This window comes from Desmodus rotundus, chromosome 3 (genome assembly GCF_022682495.2).
Source record: "Desmodus rotundus isolate HL8 chromosome 3, HLdesRot8A.1, whole genome shotgun sequence".
Classification (NCBI taxonomy): domain Eukaryota; kingdom Metazoa; phylum Chordata; class Mammalia; order Chiroptera; family Phyllostomidae; genus Desmodus; species Desmodus rotundus.
Genome location: NC_071389.1, coordinates 98366152 through 98386437, shown reverse-complemented (window position 1 = coordinate 98386437; position 20286 = coordinate 98366152). Strand labels below are relative to the sequence as shown.

The 20286-nt window shown below is 44.7% G+C and overlaps 1 protein-coding gene across 1 annotated transcript in view; it reads left to right on the top strand.

Annotated features, from left to right (window-relative positions):
• FGD3 (FYVE, RhoGEF and PH domain containing 3) overlaps positions 1-20286 on the top strand; it is a 51955-nt gene that overhangs the window by 13145 nt on the left and 18524 nt on the right. The window contains exons 3-8 of the mRNA XM_024580804.3: positions 692-1217; positions 13368-13457; positions 14037-14173; positions 15826-15982; positions 19051-19189; positions 19871-19929. Of these exons, the coding sequence (XP_024436572.2) occupies positions 768-1217; positions 13368-13457; positions 14037-14173; positions 15826-15982; positions 19051-19189; positions 19871-19929 (1032 nt within the window). The 5' untranslated portion in view covers positions 692-767. The remainder of the gene's footprint in view (positions 1-691; positions 1218-13367; positions 13458-14036; positions 14174-15825; positions 15983-19050; positions 19190-19870; positions 19930-20286) is intronic.

Below are 20286 nucleotides of genomic sequence, written 5' to 3'. Positions count from 1 at the left end.
ACTGAGCCACATCAGCCAGGGCTATCTCACTCTTGTCTAGTCTCACACTTGACCTTCCTTGGCAGAACTTGTACACATTTTCTGTGCACCTAGAATGATGCTTGAACTTGCCTTTCCTGAGAGAGGGCTTCCAGGCAAGGTGTACCATTGGGGTGTGGAGGTGCTGGTGTCTCCAGAAAATGACTGGCAGTGGTGGTGAGTCGGGATCTTGACAGAGATCCTGCCTCACCTCAGAGCCACATCATAGCATAAAAAGTGCTGTGGCTACGCACATTGTAGACCTGACACCCTGGACTCACAATGGTTGTTGCTATTACTTTGTGTATATATTTTGAATTCATTGAGCAGCAGGTAGCTTCATACTATAGGATTCCTTCCTTCCTCCCTTCCTTCCTAGCTCTCTCCCTTCCTTCCTCACTCTCTCCCTTTCTCCCTTCTCTCTCTTCCTTTCTTCTTTTTCTATGTAAAAATTTATTTTTAAAATATAATGCTTTCCACTTGCCATTGCCCAAAAGCCTGTTTAGATAGAACCAGCTGAAGTTGGCCAGCTATTCAGTTCACACGAGGCCCAGCTCATTTCCTTCCTGTTGACTTTCTTTAGGAGGCACACCTGGATGCTGCTTTCGGGGGGCTGAACTGGGAGTGGTCCACAACTCTGCTGGCATTGACTGTGCTCATTTCTCTCTGACAGGAAGCCTGCCCCACTCCCGGTCTCACCCTACACACGGACAGCGCCTCCATAGAGCTCAGAGAGTTCAGCTTTGAGGATGGAGTCAGGAGAGGGGGCCTCAACAGCCCCAGCCCCTGTTGCCACTCTGGGAAGGCCAGATGCTGGACCTGGCTGTTCCTCTCTGGAGCTGCTCAGCATAGACTCGGGGAAGCTCCAAGTGCTTCCCATTGGGCCTGGAGTCCAAGGGGACCATGAGGACCATGCCACTAGGAGCCCTGGTGGCCAGGCCGCTGTGGGGCACAGCCTCCCAGACAACACTAAGATCCCTAATAGGGACAGCGGGATCGACAGCCCATCCTGCAGCGTTGCCAGTGAGCCCTTCCCCTGTGAGGAGGTCAGTGAGGCAAGCCTGGGCCCCACCATCCCAGAGATGGCACCAGACAGCAAGGCCCCCCAGAAGGAGGCTGACAATGATGTGGACAGGGACAGCAGTGAGAAGCCTAAGCCAAAGGACAGCCCCCCAAGGGCCCATGCGGACCCAGCCAAGGTAGGCTGCCCTCCTGACCAGGGTGGCGGGGTTCTTCCAAGGGGGTATAAGGTTTGCAGTGGCGGCAACCATACTTGGTGCCAGTAGTTGGGTGCCTGCTCAGACACCATGTTCAGAGAGTCCCCTTTGATGGCTCAGTGGGTAGGCCCTGGGGAAGTACCACACAGGCAACCTCCCCTGATACTTCAGATGAAAGCCTCACACTTGAGCCTGGTTTCCACGGCTACACAGGGGCACATGGACCCCACCCCAGGATAACTTGACCATCAGTCTTAGCGTGAACAGTGCTGCCACCAGCACCCTTTGCCCATGATTGCTGGCCACCTTGCAGAACCCTCATGAGGAAGGCAGCATGAGTGTCACCTGTTTTGTGAAGGGGGAAACCCCAGAGTAGCCCACAGGGTGGGGCAGAGGTGGGAAGGGAGCCTGTGTACATGTGTGGAGCCCAGAGCAGATGGCCCGGGTAGCAGCTGTGTCCACAGTGTGATGGGTTGGCTTTGAGAGAAAGCTCCTTTGCATCCCTTTAGCATCTTGGTCTCTGTGCTCTATACTGGTACTTGTGGGGACATAGAAATAAATCAGATAGCCCCTGCCTGGGGAGACCACCTGTGCATGGGGAAAATGGCATGAATAAGCTGTAAGTGAATGTGTCCAGAAAGAAGCAAAGTGGTGTCTGATGGGTTAGGCCTCCTGGCTCTTGATGACTGTGATGCTGGCTCTTGTGGCAGCACCAGGAGACAGACAGGCCTGGGAAGGCAAAGGGCAACTGTGGGCCTGCACCCATGAAAGCCAGATTATTTCTGGGGGATGGACTGGGCCATGTTTTAATCTGGGTTTATTATTATTTGACTATGGTGAGGCCAACAGACCAGGAGATGGCAGAGACTGAAAAATACTTTGTTACTCACACCACACCACAGAGGCCACATGGGGAAGCTTAAGGGTTGGTCAGAAGGCAGTCAGGGGAATTGAGGGCAAGAGCCTTTATTGTAGTTTCTTTGGGAAGGAACAGGTGAGGCAGCTACCACATTCAGGACACCAGTTTGACTAATTCCAGTGGGCTCTGTGCACAGGACTGTCCCTTGGTGATCAGGGTGGGGGGATAGTGGGAATAGCAAATATGAAGGAGGTGGTTGGGATGTGGGCTAGGGATGGGTTGGTTTGCATGGAAAAGATGTGCTTCCAGGCCAGTCCTTTATATCCCTAGGAATCAGCTATCCCTGGGAAGGATAGTTCCTCTGGGGTAAGCAAGGCTCCAAGAATTCAAAACATCATAAAATAAAAATAAATAAATGATGTGTTGACTACTACCTGTGACTCTCAAGGTGCATTCCAGGGAAGCTGACTGACCTAGTCTCCCAGGTCCTGGGGGCAAGTGCATACCCAAGGCCTGGCCCCACCCTGCCTACACAGGCTCTGGGGGGCTCCCAAGGCCTAAGGCTTGCTGGGGAAGGTCCAAGCCTCTGTATTTGTGACATGAAAATATCACATTGCATTGCCACTGGTGGGAATGGGCCTATATTTTCTGTAATGGGATTGTGGTTAGAATGCCTTTTATCAGACACTGGCCTGATCGTCAGGGTGAGTCTCTGAACCAGGAGCCCAGGGACCCTTTGCCTCATGTTCCCTATCCAGGTAGAATAAAGGGGTGCTGACATGGGGAGATGATGCAGGTATACACAAATGTCAAATTGGCCTTTATTACATGGAGTTCATTTTCTTCTTCTAATACTAATTTGTTGACTGTTCTTATCACAAATGGATGTTAAATCTTATCAAATACTTTTGTGTGTCATTTCAAATGCTCATGTGTTTTATCCCCTCATTCTGTTAATGTATATAATATGATTGATGTTCATCTATTGAACAATACTTGTATTCCAGAAATAATTTCCACTTGGTCATGGTATATGAGAAGGGACCCCCCAAACTAGAAATTTATTTATTAAAAAATTGTGATTTATTCATAAATGTTTAAACTTCAGTCACCTTCAAAGTACTCTTTATTGGACACAATACACCTATCAAGACTTCAACTGCTCAAAATCATTTTTGAATTTGTCAATTTTGATGACTTTTAGTGCTTCTGCTGTTTTTTGTTTCACCTCTTCCTCATAGGCAAAACGTTTCCCTTTGAGGACTTTTTTCATCTGGAGAAACAAAAAAAAAAGTTGCTTGAGGTGAGGTTAGGTGAATAGGGACAGTGGGGACAGAGGTCATGCCATTTTTGGTAAAAACTGATGAACACTCAGCATGGTGTGGGCAGGTATGCTCACAAATTACCCATCATGAAATGGGCAAATGTGTTGAGTCTCCAAAAAAAATTAACTGAAGCCGAATGCAGCCTCTCATGACAATGTCAGCTAGTACACTGATAGAGATGAATTTCTAGAACACTCACCTAGGGGGTAAAAGCCTGTACTACAAGGGGCCCACCCTCCAGAAGGTAATTCTGAGTTGGGTTTTTTTTTTTTTTGGTTCCCCCTTGTACGTTCAATTTGCTGATATTTTGTTGAGGACTTTTGCATCAATATTCATCACAGATATTGTCCTATAGTTTTCTTTAAAAATGTTTCTTGATTATGCTATTACAGTTGTCCCATTTTTTTCGCCCCTTTATTCCCCTCTGCCCTGCACCCCCCTTCCACCAGCATTCCCCCACATTAGTTCTTGTCCATGGGTTATACATGTAAGTTCTTTGGCTTCTCCATTTCCCATACTATTCTTAACCTCCCCCTGTCTATTTTGTACCTACCATTTATGCTTCTTATTAAAATAATAAGAAGCATAAATGGTAGGTACCCTATACCTTTTCCCCCATTCTCCCCTCGCCCACTTCCGGGTGATAACCCTCCATGTGATCTCTATTTCTGTGAATCTATTCCTGTTCTAGTTGTTTGCTTAGCTCATTTTTGTTGTTTTTTTTTTTTTACATTTGGTTGTTGATAGTTGTGAGTGTGTCATTTTACTGTTCATAGTTTTGATCTTCTTTTTCTTAGATAAGTCCCTTTAACATTTCATATAATAAGGGCTTAGTGATGATGAACTCCTTTAACTTGACCTTATCTGGGAAGCACTTTATCTGCCCTTCCATTCTAAATGAGAGCTTTGCTGGATAGAGTCATCTAGGCTGTAGGTCCTTGCCTTTCATGACTTGGAATACTTCTTTCCAGCCCCTTCTTGCCTGCAAGGTTTCTTTTGAGAAATCAGCTGATGGTCTTATGGGCACTCCTTTGTAAATGACTATGTCCCTTTCTCTTGCTGCTTTTAAGATTCTCTCCTTATCTTTGATCTTGGGTCATGTAATTATGATGAGCCCTGGTGTGTGCTTCCTTGGGTCCAACTTCTTTGGGACTCTGAGCTTCCTGGACTTCCTGGAAGCCTCTTTCCTTTGCCAGATTAGAGAAGCTCTCCTTCATTATGTTTTCAGGTAAGTTTTCCATCTCTTGCTCTTTCTCTTCTCCTTCTGGCACCCCTATGATTCAGATGTTGGAACCTTTCAAGTTGTCCCAGAGATTCCTAAGCTTCTCCTCATTTTTTTGAATTCTGTTTCTTCATTCTGTTCTGGTTGAATGTTTATTTCTTCCTTCTATTCCAAACCATTGATTTGAGTCCCAGTTTCCTTCCCTTCACTGTTGGTTCCCTGTGTATTTTCCTTTATTTCACTTTTCCTAGCCTTCACTTTTTTCTCTATTTTGTGACCATACCCAACCATTTCTGTGAGCATCCTGCTTACCAGTGTTTTGAACTCTGCATCTGATAAGTTGGCTATCTCTTTATTGCTTAGTTGTATATTTTTTTTTTCTGGAACTTTGATCTGTTCTTTCATTAGGGCCATGTTTTTTTTTTGTCTCAGCATGCCTGTTACATAGTAAGGGGTGGAGCCTTAGGTATTGGCCAGGGCAGGGCCACCCACATCACAGCAATGTGGCAGCATATGTGGGCAAGGGGTCCAGGAGGGAACAATGCTGCTTGCTCAGGTCTCTTCCAGCTTTCAGTCACTTCCTCTGCCACCCACAAGCAAATTGGGCCTTCTGGTGCTGATTCCCATGTGGGGGGTGTTTGTGTGCGTTCTAGGACCCTGTGGGTCTCTCCAACGAACTCCACTGTGAGGCTGGAAGTTTCTCCTGCCACTTCAACCCCTACAGGTTTTTTCAGTCAGAGGTTTTGAGGCTTTATTCTCCACGCTGGAACCCTGGGTTGCATGGCCTGTCTCACTCCCCAGTTGTTCCTCCTGGTTTATGCACAGGCAAATGTGGGACTGCTTACTCTGCCAGCCACTGCCTTGCTCACCCAGGTCCTCCAGTCACTGCCTTGCAGTCATTCCTCTCCACCCCAGCTACCTGTGTCCACCCCTCCTACCCATCTGGATGAATGTTTCTCCTTTAACTCCTTGGTTGTTGAACTCCCATACAATTCAATTTTATGGCAGTTCTGGTTATTTTTTTGTTTTTATATTTGTTGTTATCCTTCTTTTAGTTGTGCAAGGAGGCAAAGTGTATCTACCTATGCTTTCATCTGGCCCGAAGTCTGTCCTGTAGTTTTCTTTTCTTGTTGTATCTTTCTCTGGCTTTGATATCAGGGTAGTGCTGGACTCATAGAATAAGCTTGGTAATGTTCTATCCTCTTCAATTTTTTGGAAGCATCTGAGAAAAATATTCTCTAGTATTATTAATTCTTTAATGAAGCCACCTGTTTTTTTCTGTTGGGAAAATTTTAATTGCTTTTTCAATCCCCTTATTCACTATTAGTCTGTTCAGATTTTCTGTTTCTTTTTGATTCAGTCTCGGTTTGTTGCGTGCTTCTAGGAATTTGTCCATTTCTTCTATGGTATCCAATGGTTCATAATATTATCTTTTAAAAAATTATTGTTGTTCAAGTACAGTGTGTCCATTTTCACCCCCACCATTCCCCCCATCTCCACCTCTCACCCTCAAACCTACCCCCTTTGGTTTTGTCTATGTGTCCTTTATACATGTTCTTTGAATGGCCCTTGCCCTATCATCCTTCTCCCCCTCCTCTCTGGTTACTGTCAGTTTGTTCTTTATTCCAATGTCTCTGGTTCTATTTTGCTTGCTTCTTTGTTTTGTTGAGTAGGTTCCACTTATAGGTGAGATCATATGGCATTTCTCTTTCACCATCTGGCTTATTTCACTTAGCATAATGCTCTCCAGTTCCATCCGTGCTGTCACAAAGGGTAGGAGCTCCTTCTTTCTTTCTGTGCATAATATTCCACTGTGTAAATGTACCCACTTTTTCATCCAGTTATTTACTGATGGGCACTTAGGTTGCTTCTAGTACTTGGCTATTGTAAATTGTGCTGTAAATTGGGGTGCACAGGTTCTTCTGAATTGGTGTTTCAGGATCCTTAGGGTATAATCCCAATAGTGGTATTGCTGGGTCAAAAGACATTTCCATTTTTAGTTTTCTAAGGAAATTCCATACTGTTTTCCACAGTGGCTGCACCAGTCTGCATTCCCACCAACAGTGTACTAGGGTACCATTTTCCCTACAACTTCTCCAACACTTGTTCTTTGTTGATTTGTTTTTGATCTCCGAAATACATAAAGAACTCACATAACTCCACTCCAGGAAGACAAACAACCCAATTAAAAAATGGGCAAAGGACATGAACAGACACTTCTCCAAGGAGGACATACAGAGGGCCCAGAGACATATGAAAGGATGCTCAGCATCACTAGCCATCCAAGAGATGCAAATTAAAACCACAGTGAGATACCACTTTACACTGGTGAGAATGGCCATCATAATATTCTCTTATACTGCTTTCTATTTCTGTGGCATCAATTGTCATGTTTTTCTTTCATTTCTGATAATAGTTATTTAAGTCTTCTCTCTTTTTCTTTTTTAGTTTAACTCAGGGTTTGTCAATTTCAATGATTTTTTTTCCCCAAAAACAACTCTTAGTTTTGCTGATATTGTCATTGTTTTTCTATTCTCTGTTTCATTTATCTCTGCTCTAATCTCTATTGTTTTCTTCCTGTTTTGGCTGCTTTCCCTTGAGTTTTTGTTTTTCCAGTTTCTTGAAGTGTAAAGTTAGGTTGCTGATTTGAGATCGTTATCCCTTGTTCACATATGCATTTACAGCTATAAACATCCCTCTCAGTACTGCTTTTGCTGCATTCCATCAATTTGGTGATTGTGTTTTCAAGTTCATTTTTTCTCAAGGTATTTTCTAGTTTCCTTCATGACTTCTTTGACTCTTAAGTGTATGTTGTCTTATTTTCACATAGCTATGGATTTTTCCAGTTTTCCTTGTTGTATGGATTTAGTTTTATTCTATTTTGATTAACAAAGGTATTTGATATGATTTCAGTCTTCTTGAATTTGTTAAAATCTGTTTTGGAGCCTAACATGTGGTCTTTGCTGAAAAATATGTCACATGCACTTGAAAGAATGTGTGTTCTGTGTACGTCTGATTGGGTCTCTGTGGTTTTAGTGTTGTTATTCAAGTCCTCTGTTTTCTTACTGATATTCTGTATGTGAGTCCTATCCAGTTTTGAAAGTTGAGTAGAGAAATCTCCTACTATTATTTTGTTACTGTATGTTTTTGCCTTCAATTCTGTCAAAGTTTGCTTCATATATTCAGGAGCTCTAAGGGCTGGTGCATAAATATTTATAATCGTTATATCTTCTTGGTGAACTAGTCATGATATCCTTATATAATGCTCTTCTTTGTATTTTGTGACGGTTGCTTACTTAAAGCCTAGGTTGTATGACATAAGTATAGCCACTCTTGTTCTCTTTTAGTTACCATTTGCATGAAACTTTTTTCCATCTTTTCACTTTTAGCCTATGTGTGTTCTTAAATCTAAAGTGAGTTATTTTGTGGATAGCATATGTTTTCAATCCATTCAGCCAATTTATGTCTTTTGACTGGGGAGCTCAATCCATTTACAAGTAATCACGTAGGAAAGAATTACTATTGCTTTTCTGTCCCTCTGTTATTGCCTCCCTTTTGTTTCGCTGAATTTTGTAGTGATTTGTTTTGATTTTCTTCTCATTTTTTTTGTATATTTCATAGTTATATTCTTTTTGGTTACCATTGCAATTACATAAAATGCATTAAAGCTGTACATTTTATTTTTGAACTGAAAACTGAACTTCAAATACATATAAAAATTTTACTCCATTACAGCTACCCCTCTTCCCCACTTGGTTATTGATGTCACAAATGACATATTTATATATTGTATAGTCATTAACGAACATTTATAGTTTTTAAATGATTTTATTATTTAAGTTCCATGTAACAAAATTACAAAAGTACATTATGTTTGTCAATGCATTTACCTTTACCAGAGAAACTTATATTTTTCTACAGCTTATATTTCTGTCTACCATCTTCACAACTTGAATGAGTCCTTTAAACATATTTTTTCCTTAAGCATTTCTTGCACAGTATGTCTACTTTATTTGGGAAAGTCATATTTTCTTCATTTTTGGATAGTTTCCCTAGATTCAGTATTCTTGGTTGGTGGGTTGGTTTTTTTAAAAGCATATTAACTATATCATCTCACTCTTTTTTTATTACAGTGGATCTCAGTTTGGGTTTTCTATTTTAATTGTATTTTATTTTTTATGCTATTACAGTTGTCCCATATTTCCCCCTTCACCCCCTTCCACCCAGCACCCTCCACTGCCTCAGGCAATCACCACACCATTGTTCATGTCCACAGGTCTGGTGTATAAGTTCTTTGGTTACTCTATTTTCTATACTGCACTTTACATCCCCATGGTGATCTGTGACTACCTATTTGCACTTCTTAATCCCCTCACCTCTTCACCCATTCCCCCACAATCCCCTCCCATCTGGCAACCATCAAAATGCTCCCCATATCCATAATTCTGTCTCTATTCTTGTTTGCTTAGTTTGAGTTTTAGATTCAATTGTTGGTAGATATGTATTTATTGCCATGTTATTGTTCTTTATTCTTTTTTGCCATTTATTTATTCTTTTTCTTAAGAAAGTCCCTTTAACATTACATGTAATAATGGTTTGGTGATGATGAACTCCTTCAGGTTTGTTTGTTTGTTTGTTTGTGAAGCTCTTTTTCTACCCTTCGATTCTAAATGATAGCTTTGCCAGGTAGAGTAATCTTTGCTCTAGGTCCCTGCTTTTCATGACTTTGAATATTTTTTGCCAATCCCTTCTAGCCTGCAAAGTTTCTTTTGAGAAATCAGCTGACAGTCTTATGTGTTCTCCCCTGTAGGTAACTAACTTCTTTCTTTTGCTGTTTTTAAGATTCTCTCTCTAACTTTAACCTTTGGCATTTTAATTATGTTATGATGGGCCTCTTTGCATCCATCTGGTTTAGGATTCTCTGTGCTTTCTGGACTTGCATGTCCATTACCTTCACCATATTAGGGAAGTTTTCTTTCATTATTCTTTCCCGTAGACTTCCAATTTCTTGCTCTTTCTCTTCTCCCTCTGGCACCCCTATAATGTGCATGTTGGACTGCTTGAAGTTGTCCCAGAGGCTGCTTATAATATCCTCATTTTATTTTTGGCTTTTTTCCCCCTTGTTGTTCTGATTGGTCATTTTTTGTTTCCTTATGTTCCAAATCATTGATTTGATTCTCAGCTTCATCCACTCTATTGTTGTTTCCCTGTAAACTGTTCTTTATTTCAGTTAGTGTAGCCTTCGTTTCTGACTGGATCTTTTTTTATGCTGTTGAAGTCCTCACTAAGTTCCTTGAGCATTCTTAAAACAAGTGTTTTGAACTCTGCTTCTGATAGATTGCTTATTTCTATTTCATTTAACTGGCGTTCTGGAGTTTTGATCTGTTCTTTCATTTGGGCCATGTTTCTTTGTCTCCTCATTTTGTCAGCCTGCCTTTGTTTGTTTCTATGTATTAGGTAGAGCTGCTTTGATTCTGTGTTATGATAACATGGCTTAATGTAGTAGGTGTCCTGTAGGGTCCAGTGTCCCAGCCTCCCCAATCACCCAAGCTGGGTACTCAAGGTGCACTCTTAGTGTGGGCTGAATATACCCTCCTCTTGTAGTTGAGCCTTGATTGCTGTTGGCAGGTCAATGGGAGGGATTTACCCAAGCCAGTAAGCTCCAAGGACTGGCTGTGACCACTGACCACCAATGTCCTCCTTCCATGGAGGATCAGCTGTGCAGGGGCTGAGTGGTGGTGCTTTCATGTGTTCAGTAGCTCCCAGTGGGTGTGCAGGCTCTGGGGTTTTTCCAGGTGGTGCATGGCAAGGTCAGCCCCAACCTGTGTTTTACCCTGGGCCACCCTGCCTGATCTATAAAGTAATCTGAGATGACTACTTGTGCTGGGCTTGAAGATTCCCAGGTGAAGCCAAGCTGTGAATCTAGGCTGACTGCTGGTAGTGCTGGGCCTGGGGTTCACTGAGACTGGCTATTACTTGTTTGAGAGGTTTTAGGAAGTTGTGAACCATGAGCTAAGACTTGCCACTCATATGGAAAAGCAGCTTGGGTGAACCCATAAGTTAGGTAGTGTTGAGGCTCAGTGGACCTCCAGGGCAGGGCAAACAATGTTAGCCAGTTTGATGGAGTCTCAGGTATGGCACCAGCTTGCTGGCTCTGGGGGGGGGAAGGTTCAGAAAAAGGACAAGGGCTTCTGCTTGCCTTGATGCCAGCCACTTCAGTTCTTCCCTCTATGGCACTTGTGCCTTTCAAGCTGCTTCTACTGACTCAATCCCTGCTGATTTTTGCAAGCACAAGTTGGGACTTACCTTCCTGGCACTGGGACCTTGGACTGGGGGTGCCTGGTATGGGTCTGGGACTCCTCTCTCCTGAGATATCCCTCCTGAATTTTTATGCATCACATGTGGATGTGGGACCAGCCTGTTCTGTGTGTTTGCCCCTTCTATCAGTCTGGATGGATGTGGTTTCTTTAATTCAGGTGTTGTTAGACTTCCATCGACTCAATTTCTGATGGTTGTGTGTGATGGTTGTTCCATATTTTAGTTATAATTTTGTGTGGTTGTGGATGGAGGCAAGCCATGTCTGCCTATGCCACCATCTTGACTGGAAGTTGGTTTGTTTGTTTGTTTGTTTTTAGATTTATCCTAGTTGGAGTTTCTTGAGCATCTCAAATTTGTATGTCCATTTTTATTTTTTACTCAGATTTGGAAAATTTTCAACCATTATTTCCTCAAATGAGCTCTCTTCTCCTCCTAGGACTCCCAGAAGGTCTTCCTATTAGTGTCCCATAAGCTCCTTAGGTATTCTTTGTTTTTATTCATTCTTTTGTTTTGTTTTGTTTTTTGCTCCTCTGACTTGATTTCAAATGACCTATCTTCAAGTTTGCTGACTCTTCTAGCTGACAAAACTCTTGTATTAAACTCCTCTAATGAGGTTTTTTAAAGTTTATTTATTGTATTTTTTATCTCTATGACTTTTATTTGGATCTTTTTTATAGTTTCCATGTGTTGATATTCTTACTTTGTTCAAGCATCGTTTTTGTGATTTTGTTTAGTTGTTTATCTATTTTCTTCTAGCTCACTGAGTATCTATATGATAGGGTTTTTTTTTCCTTTTAGGGTTGGTTTTTGAAGTTTTATTTTGTTCTTCTGATTGAGTCATTTCCCCCTCCTTTTTTTTTTTTTTTGTCATTTTTGGTTGTAATTTGGGCATTTGGAAAACAATCACCTCTCCGATCTTTCCTTATTGTCTTTGTACAAGCCCAAACCACCAATCAGCCTGACTGAAATCCTAGGACCTTTTAAACCCTTTCTGATCTCTCACTTCTCTGATACCTGTCTACAGAACATCAGTTCTGAGGAGCTGTTTGCCTCTGTTTTCAGTGGTTTTCAAGCCCTGGCACTGGTCTTGTCAGTACTCGAAGTCATACAAGAGAGAAACCAATCCCTCAAGCAGCTCCCAAATAGGTCAGAACATTGAATATACACTTAATTCTTTTGTTTTCATCCTGAGGGAGGAGCCCCCATAAAGGGGGTTTCCTTCCACTTGAGCCATGCTGTGCTGTGTGGGGAGGGACATGAAAGGGCATGCCAAATACTGCCAATTTCCTACTGCATTTATGAGGATTTCTTCTTGGTTTAATATGGCTCAGGAGCTGTAGCTTCTCATCTGGTCTTGAGTTTTCACAGAGATATTCTAGTCCATCTATTGCTGTTAACTTCATGTCTCTGTGAGGAAAGGAGGAGCTATAGCTTTCTAGTCTGCCATCTTGCTGGCATCACTACACAATGCATTTGATGTGGCTGCTGCAGCTGTTCTGTCTTCAAAGCCCCAGGAAGGTAGAGTTGTCTCTGGACTGCAGAAGGTTTTGGGGATTGGTGGGAACTGTTGTGCCTTCTCCCAGAAACTTCCCTGGAAATTCCATCTGAGAGAACTGAGCCTCACATTCCAACTCTAGCAGCCTTGTTGACACGGATCTCGGCCTGCAAGATCTGCTGTTGAGGTTTCAGTATTCCAATACACATACACACGGACTACACTACAGACGTCCTGTGGGGGAAAAGGGATGGACCGGCCAGTCTCTCAAGAGGAGAGCACCTCTCAGCGTCTCGGCAACTCCCTCAAGGGGGGAGCACCAAGAGCCTTGGGGTGACCAGCCTTTATAGGTTTTTGGGGCCCTTAACATCAAAGGTCCTCTTTACTATACAAAGGTTTGTTTTGGGTGGTTATCTTTGCAGACACAGGAGAGGAAGTCACTGAATACATCAAAGGGGGACATTTGCAATGTAAATGGTTGAAAGGGCTATGTCCCGTACCTGGAGGGTCTCAGTAAACATTTGCTTCCTCAATTCAGGGTGAGGGAGTTTTTTTAGCAAGAGCAAGTCTCATAGCAGTCTAAGTACAATGCAGGCATAAGGAGGCCACTGGAGAACTTATCCATGGACGTGGGTCCTGCCCGCCAACCTTGCTCCCCACTGGTTTTCCAAGTGGGTCCTGAGCCACATTTCCCACGCTTGGAACGGTTCCCCACAGGAACTGTTGTGCCTTCTCCCAGAAACTTCCCTGGAAATTCCATCTGCGAGAACTGAGCCTCACATTCCAACTCTAGCAGCCTTCTCTGGCCCCACAGTACCCCTAGTTGTCCCTGATGTGCAGCAGACAGTGCTTGTCAGATCTGCCTCACCAAGGCTCATCTTCCCCAGGTGACCTGTGGCTTTTCTCTCCCCAGTGCCCTAAGCCCCAGGAGCTGCTCCACATTGCCCAGGAGCTCCTGCACACCGAGGAGACCTACGTGAGGCGGCTGCACCTGCTAGACCAGGTAGCCCTCCTGGCTGGGGCGTGCCTTTGTCTACTTCCACAGTTTCAGTGGACAGTTTCACAGGGAAACTGCCTATCTTATATTGTCTAGTCCTTATATTTGGAATACAAATGACCGTACTGAAATTCAGACAAATTTAAGTATCCTCCAGAAACTTGTACTTTTTTCTTTCAGAGCTATGACACAGGTCTTGTCTGGTCCCCTTGGAGGCCTTTGTTCCTGGCAGTCACATTAAATGAGCATGTAATTGGTCTCTGGATATCTTTCTGCATAAATAGTTGGGACTGTGGGTGACACTTTCTCTGTCCATGTAGCAACATAGGGTTTATGAGCACAGGAAGTAACTCCAAAGGAATCTTTGTTGCTCACAAGCAGAGAAAGAAATTTGGGAACTCACATTTCCCTGAGAGGTAGATGGAGGAAAGATGGCTTATACCCATGTGGAGGGAACTTGCCTCACCCCTAATCCTTAGCCATAAGTAAGCTTGCTTTAAGACCATACGGTTGTTTGAGCCACTTCAATGAAATGGGAGGATCCTATCCATGGTGACTCACACTCAGTGACCATTATGTGCCCAGGTTTTTTGCACCCAGCTGACAGAAGCAGGAATCCCTCTGGAAGTCACCACAGGCATCTTCTCTAACATCTCCTCCATCTATCGCTTCCATGGACAGTTCCTCCTGCCTGAGCTGCAGACAAGGATCACAGAAGAATGGTGAGTGTGGCTTGCAGCACCCAGGAAATGAGGGAGTAGCATCTCCAAGGGAGTTTGGCTTCAATAGAGTTGACAGTTGAGTATCCTGGTGATTTTGTCATAGTGTTTTGTTTGTTTGTTTGTTTTTAATTTTCTTTGCCAAGCGGCCTCTATCTCTGGAGTTTTTATGATCTAAAGCCAGGCAGGAACTTAGGCCTGTCTCACGGTGTCCTGCGCTCCTCCCCAAGGTCCCAGACCAATCTTGACTCCACCGACTCCACTGCTACTTAGTGTCTCCCAGCCTTATCTTCTTCACCTGCAAATTAAAGGGACTTTAATACCTCCTTAGGGCTTCATGGGATTTAAATGGGTTTAGACATCTGCAAGCACCAAACAGCCAGCAAACAGTGCTAGTCAGTTCATTTTTCCTCCTAGGGTATACTCCACCTTTGCTTTAAAAATTAGATTTCCCCCCTCAATAGTACACCTTGGATCCTTCCCCTGTCCCTGGGGGCTGTCCTTCTGTCCCTCTGCCACTTCCATTCATTTTTAGCTCAGCTGCAAGTCACAATAATAAAACATCACAGGCAGGGCCCCCGCCTAGCCATTTTCCACTTCGTGTGATTTCTGCTCTGTCCTGGGTACTGCTCCAGCTTTGTTTTGTGGTCTCCACTGTCTCTCCTCTTTGCTGGCCTGGCTTGAGCCAGTGTGCTGTTCTCCTGTAGTATCAGGAACACCAGAAGCATGCCCCCCCAAAGCTGCAACCAGGCCAGGGAGAGCCAAGCCAGGGCTGGATTGAGAGGATGTCCACTCACCTGTAAGGCTCAGCCAGGTGCTGTGTCAATTTGTAGCTCTTTATAGGGGCAGGCTCCACCTATAGAGCAGGTGTCATCAGGCCATGGGGTTAAAGCTCAGGGCTGGGCTGGCCTTCTGGCTGACATAGTCCTTGTGGCTATAAATGGGTTTTCTCCTCCAGGCCCTGTAGAGACTGTTAGTGCATAAATGTCCATGCAGTTCTGGTACAGTATGGTGCAGGAGTTCAGCGTCCACCTTCTCCCTTCACAGGTGGGGGGTGGAGTTTTGAGTGAAATCCCAAGTGCACATTTCCAGTGACGTTGCAGTGGATGGCTTGCGTGTGTGCCTTTCTTCTTCTTTTTGTTAATTTATTTAGGTTGAATACTCATCACAGTTCTAAGGTCAGAGTATTAATATATTTTTATGCTTTTTGAAACTTATTTCTAAATCCCTGTCCAAACCATTATCAGTAGTATAGAGTACTGCTCTTTCATTATGGTGCCAACCTTGGGTTGTTCCACTGCTTCTAATCTTTTCTCATTTCAGGGAGTAAAACAGTTTCTTTGCTACTCCTTGATAACTGTGGCCCATCATGAGAGTGGCTCTCCCTTACTAGCACCTGGTTTTGAGCAGTGGTTCTGCACCTGCACTTCTGAAGTGCTTTATATGATCCTCTCATTTGCCATCCAGTAATACACTATTTTCTACTCCATGTGATACAGGGAAGGAAACTAAGGCTCACACAAGGTGACCAGTTTGCCTACTGTCACACAGAGCTGCAAGTCAGGCCATCCTCTCATAACCCCCCGGTGAAGTCCTTGTCCCATTCTGACCCCTCACCTGAGTTGTTTCTCTGATGATCTCACTCCCCCACAAAGGGACGTGAACCCTCGGTTCGGGGACATCCTGCAGAAGCTGGCCCCATTCCTCAAGATGTATGGTGAATATGTCAAAAACTTTGATCGGGCTGTGGAGCTGGTGAGTGCCTGGACCCAGCGTTCACCACTGTTCAGAGACATCATTCACAGCATCCAGGTAGGGCCCTGCCATGGCCTCAGGGGCAGAGCACTAGATTGATGTTTTCAAATGGAGAAAATTGGTACTAGTGTGGGATGTGTCTGGGTGCTCTATTGATGCTTTGATTATTATTTTTTATTTTTTTTAAATTTGTTTATTTATTTGTATTCAGTTACAATTGTCTGCATTTTCTCCCCATCCCTCCACCCCACCCCAGCCAGTCCCAATTCCCTCCACCACCTCTACCCTCCCCCTTGATTTGATTCTAAAAAAAAATAACTTTCAGAGACAAATCATTTTTCTTTCACCAGTGGGGAAATCGTGGCTCAAAGAGGCTCTGTGATATGTGTTGTCACAAACTATTGTAGACAGAATCTGGATCCAAATGCCAGCTCTTCCTCCACTGTGCTCCTCAATGGCTAGAGCAGGCAGTTAGGAAGATGTTACATTGACCTTTCTTTTTCTGCAAACAGCCTGTTCACATTTGGCTGCTGTTATCTCCTTCTGTACTGCCCTTTTTCTTATTGATTCACATTTTTATATGTTAAGAGTGTTAGCTGTTGTCTGTCATATGTGTTACAAATAATTTTTTCTCATTGATTTTTATTTTTTAATTTTATTTAGGATGCTGTTTTTTATATAAAATTTTTGGTTTTTAATTAGCCGCATTTGCCAATTTTTAAATAAAGTTATGCTTTAAAAAATAAATTTATTTCTCACCCCCAAGGTTATAGAAATTATGTTTTCTTCTAATGTATGGCTTCATTTTAAAAATTAAAAATTAAAAATGCTATCCTAGCATAGTTTCCTGGTACATTGTGAGAATGTTCCAGGTATGAGGTAAGAATCTAGCTTTATTTTTGTGAAGTTAGCCACTTGTCCCAATGTCACTAGTACACACACACGCACACATTCCTCAATGTGTCCTGGAAGGTTACTGGGTACAGAGATCCTCTGTGCTGAGGGTTTAGAGACCAGACTTAGGTTTGGGGTTGTCCCTCCATAACTTTCTGAATTTTCTCAGGTCCTCTGTCATCAGGTCAGCGGTGATTTCCCAGTGTGGAGTCGTAGCCCCCCCTGTGTCTCTCAGCATCCCTGTCCCCCACCCCCCAGAAAGAACAGCTCTGATATTGAATTCTTCCTTCTCCCTTCTGCCTGCACCCACTGAACCCTTACCCCCTCACTTGTTTCTGGACACTCACAGCTCTCCCCACAAAACAGTTTCCACCAGCCTCCCTGAGCTGTGCATGTGGCTTACCCACAGCCCTGAGTGACTGGAGACCAGAGGCTCATGCTGCCCCAGTCTTCAGGGGCTGGTCACCCAGTAGCAGGACTAACTGGGGTGGCCCATGCAAGGCATCCTAAGGATGGAGGTGTAGGCTGGTGTGAGTGCCATGGTTCCACACTCCAGTCAAGGCTGACAGTTGGAGAACAAAGCCCCATTTCCTGGGACATAAATTATGTGTACCTGTGTGGTTTTGTTAGAGGTCACTGTAAGGTTAATTGCTGTCCTTGGAGAGGCATTGTGGTTTTCAGGGGGAACTGTGGGCCTACCCCCAGGGCCTTATAGACTCAAACTCCCCATGGCTCCACTATCCTCCTCCTCCTCTTCTTCTTCTTCTTCTTCCTCTTCTTTTTCCTTTTCCTCTTCCTCTCCTTCTCCTTCTCCTTCTCTTCCTCCTCCTCCTCCTTTTTCTTCTTCTTAATAATAATAATAATAATAATAATAATAAACAACTATAATTGAGGAAGTTGAGATCTGTCTAATTTGCACTGGGCGATTGGTATCTGATTCGGTTGTTTTGAGGATGAAGAGAAGAAAAGACAAAATCAAGTTTCACTTGATGTGCTTCCCCATTCACCAGCCAGCAAAAACTGTCTAGACTCCAGAAGAAAGGAGGGCATATTCTGCGGACCTGCTCCCCCTTAATATAGCAGCTGCAAACCTCACATTCACACAGTGCCTCAACCTGATGAGATGCCATGCTTCCTAAATGAGCATCTGGGGGATGCTCATTTGATTTGGAGCATGTCTGCCAGACCTTTCCATGGTGAAGTTACATTTTTCCGCATTAATAAGTTTCTTGTAGGGAGGTGCTTTGAGATGGCATAATGCCCTGTTTCTCATCCTGCTGGATACATGTTGCCTGAAACACCTGTTTTTATGGTGGCTGCAGACTAATGCTCTTCCAGCCCTGCTAGGTCCAAGGCATTCTGAGCTCACTTCAGCTGGAAGCCATTTTGTTCTGGGCCCTGAGCTAGGCAAGGGTGACAGCAGGGGTGGGGTAGAGGGGGCAGTAAATGGCCTGAGTGAAAACCTAGATGACTGCAGTGACTCCCTGGTGGACACAGGGGTGGGTGGATTCTGTACAAGACAGGCAGGCCTATCAGCCAAGACACAGGTTCTGGGACATTCATCAGGGGATGAAAGGAGAGCAGCACAAGCAGGGGCCCTGGTAGGTAAGCACAGAGATGGCAGGTGACAGTGTTCAGCACATGTGGTCTGGAGTGCAGATGCCCAATTGGGTCTGGACGAGGTTCTGAAGGGCCAGAAGGAGGGTTATGTTTAAGAAAGAGGGTGGGAGCCTGGGAGCAGTGCTGGGCAGGGGCAACCAGAAGGGTCTCAGCCAGCCACCCCACCTTACACTCACTGTCATGTTCATAGGAAAGGAATAGATGGCACTAGAGCAGTGTCTAGGCATGGTCCTTACAGATTCCCTGTAGGGAGTGTTGGGGAAGCTCCTGACTTCCCAGTGTGGGGAAGAGGCTCAGTTCAGGCTCCTGGGTGAATGTGAGTGGGGAAGTCTCTCATGAGGGAAGGAGATGGTCTTTGTCCAAGCTTTTATTTTCTCTCCCAAGGATGTATATAAAAGAGCCAGCACTGAGTCTAGAGCAGCCCATCCGGGTTCCCGGTCCTTGCTCCATTGCTCAGCCTCTCCAAGCACAGTTCCCCCTGCCACAATATGTGGTCTGCAGTCAGCAGGTGCAGATGCTCTGGGCAGCCTCCTGGGTGGTTTGAGGTAAGGGTGGGGCCCAGGTTCACACGTTTGCCCACAGGTGACCCACGCTGTCTGTCTTCTCTACAGAAGCAGGAGGTATGCGGGAATCTGACACTGCAGCACCACATGCTGGAGCCTGTGCAGAGGGTCCCCCGCTATGAACTGCTGCTCAAGGACTATGTGAAGTGTCTCCCAGCCGATGCCCCAGATCGGAGGGATGCAGAAAGTGAGCAGAGCCGCCACTAGGCCATCAGGCTCCTGGGAAGTAGGAGCAGGGGCACCTGCCGAAAAGCTATGTTGAGAGTGAGGCAGAGAGAAAGAGACAGAGACAGGGAGAGATTGAAACAGAGACATATACAGAGGGATAGAGGGAGAGAGAGAGACTGAGATGGAGAGATATAGAAAAATAGAGACAGAAGCAGAGAGACACAGAGAGAGACAGACAGAGGCAGAGAGAGAGAGGGAGAGAGCTCCAAGTGTCCCCTAAACACATTTTGGCAAGTGACCTAGTGTCTCTGAGACAGAGGAAGATGCCCCTGTTGCCACTGCAGTGTGAAGGGCAGACGTGGGTTCTGGGGAGAAGCTGCTAAGTGTTGGCAATGCTTAGGCCTCAGGAAGGGCCTCACTGGGTAGCAGGGGTCATTGCTGGCCCAAGGATAATGACCAGCACACAGTACAGGGCAGAGGCTACCCGTGTAATGAGGTGCTAGCCCCCCAGGCCCCAGCAAATGAGGTATGTCTTGTAGGGTCACTTCACCCTCTCCCAACTAGCCAGGCCTCTTGAGCAGCCCCAATACCCTGGGAAATGGGAGAGCAGGTCAGAGCATAACTCTTAGCCTCACTGGTCCAGGATGTGTGTGGAGCCACCAAGCACCCTGTAGCCTAACTACAAATCTTCCTCCTGCAGGGTCCTTGGAGCTCATCTCCACTGCTGCTAACCACTCCAATGCTGCCATTCAGAAAATGGTGAGTGGGGAGGTAACTCCTGGAGGATATCTGAGGGACCCACAGTATGATGAAGGAAGAGTGGGTCAGGAGCCATTAGTGTACACATACACACACACACACACACACACACACACCTGTTCCCAGGTAGGCTTTATCTGCATGCACACCCACCCACCTGTCCCCAGGTGGGCTTTATCAACATGCACACACATACACAAACACACACACACACCTGTCCCTAGGTGGGCTCCATCAAATGTGCATGCACACCCACCTCTCTTCACTTGGGCTCCATTGTCATGCACATATACACCTGTTCTCAAGTTGGCTCCACTGGTGTGTATACCCTCCCACCTGTCCCCAGATGGGCTCCAT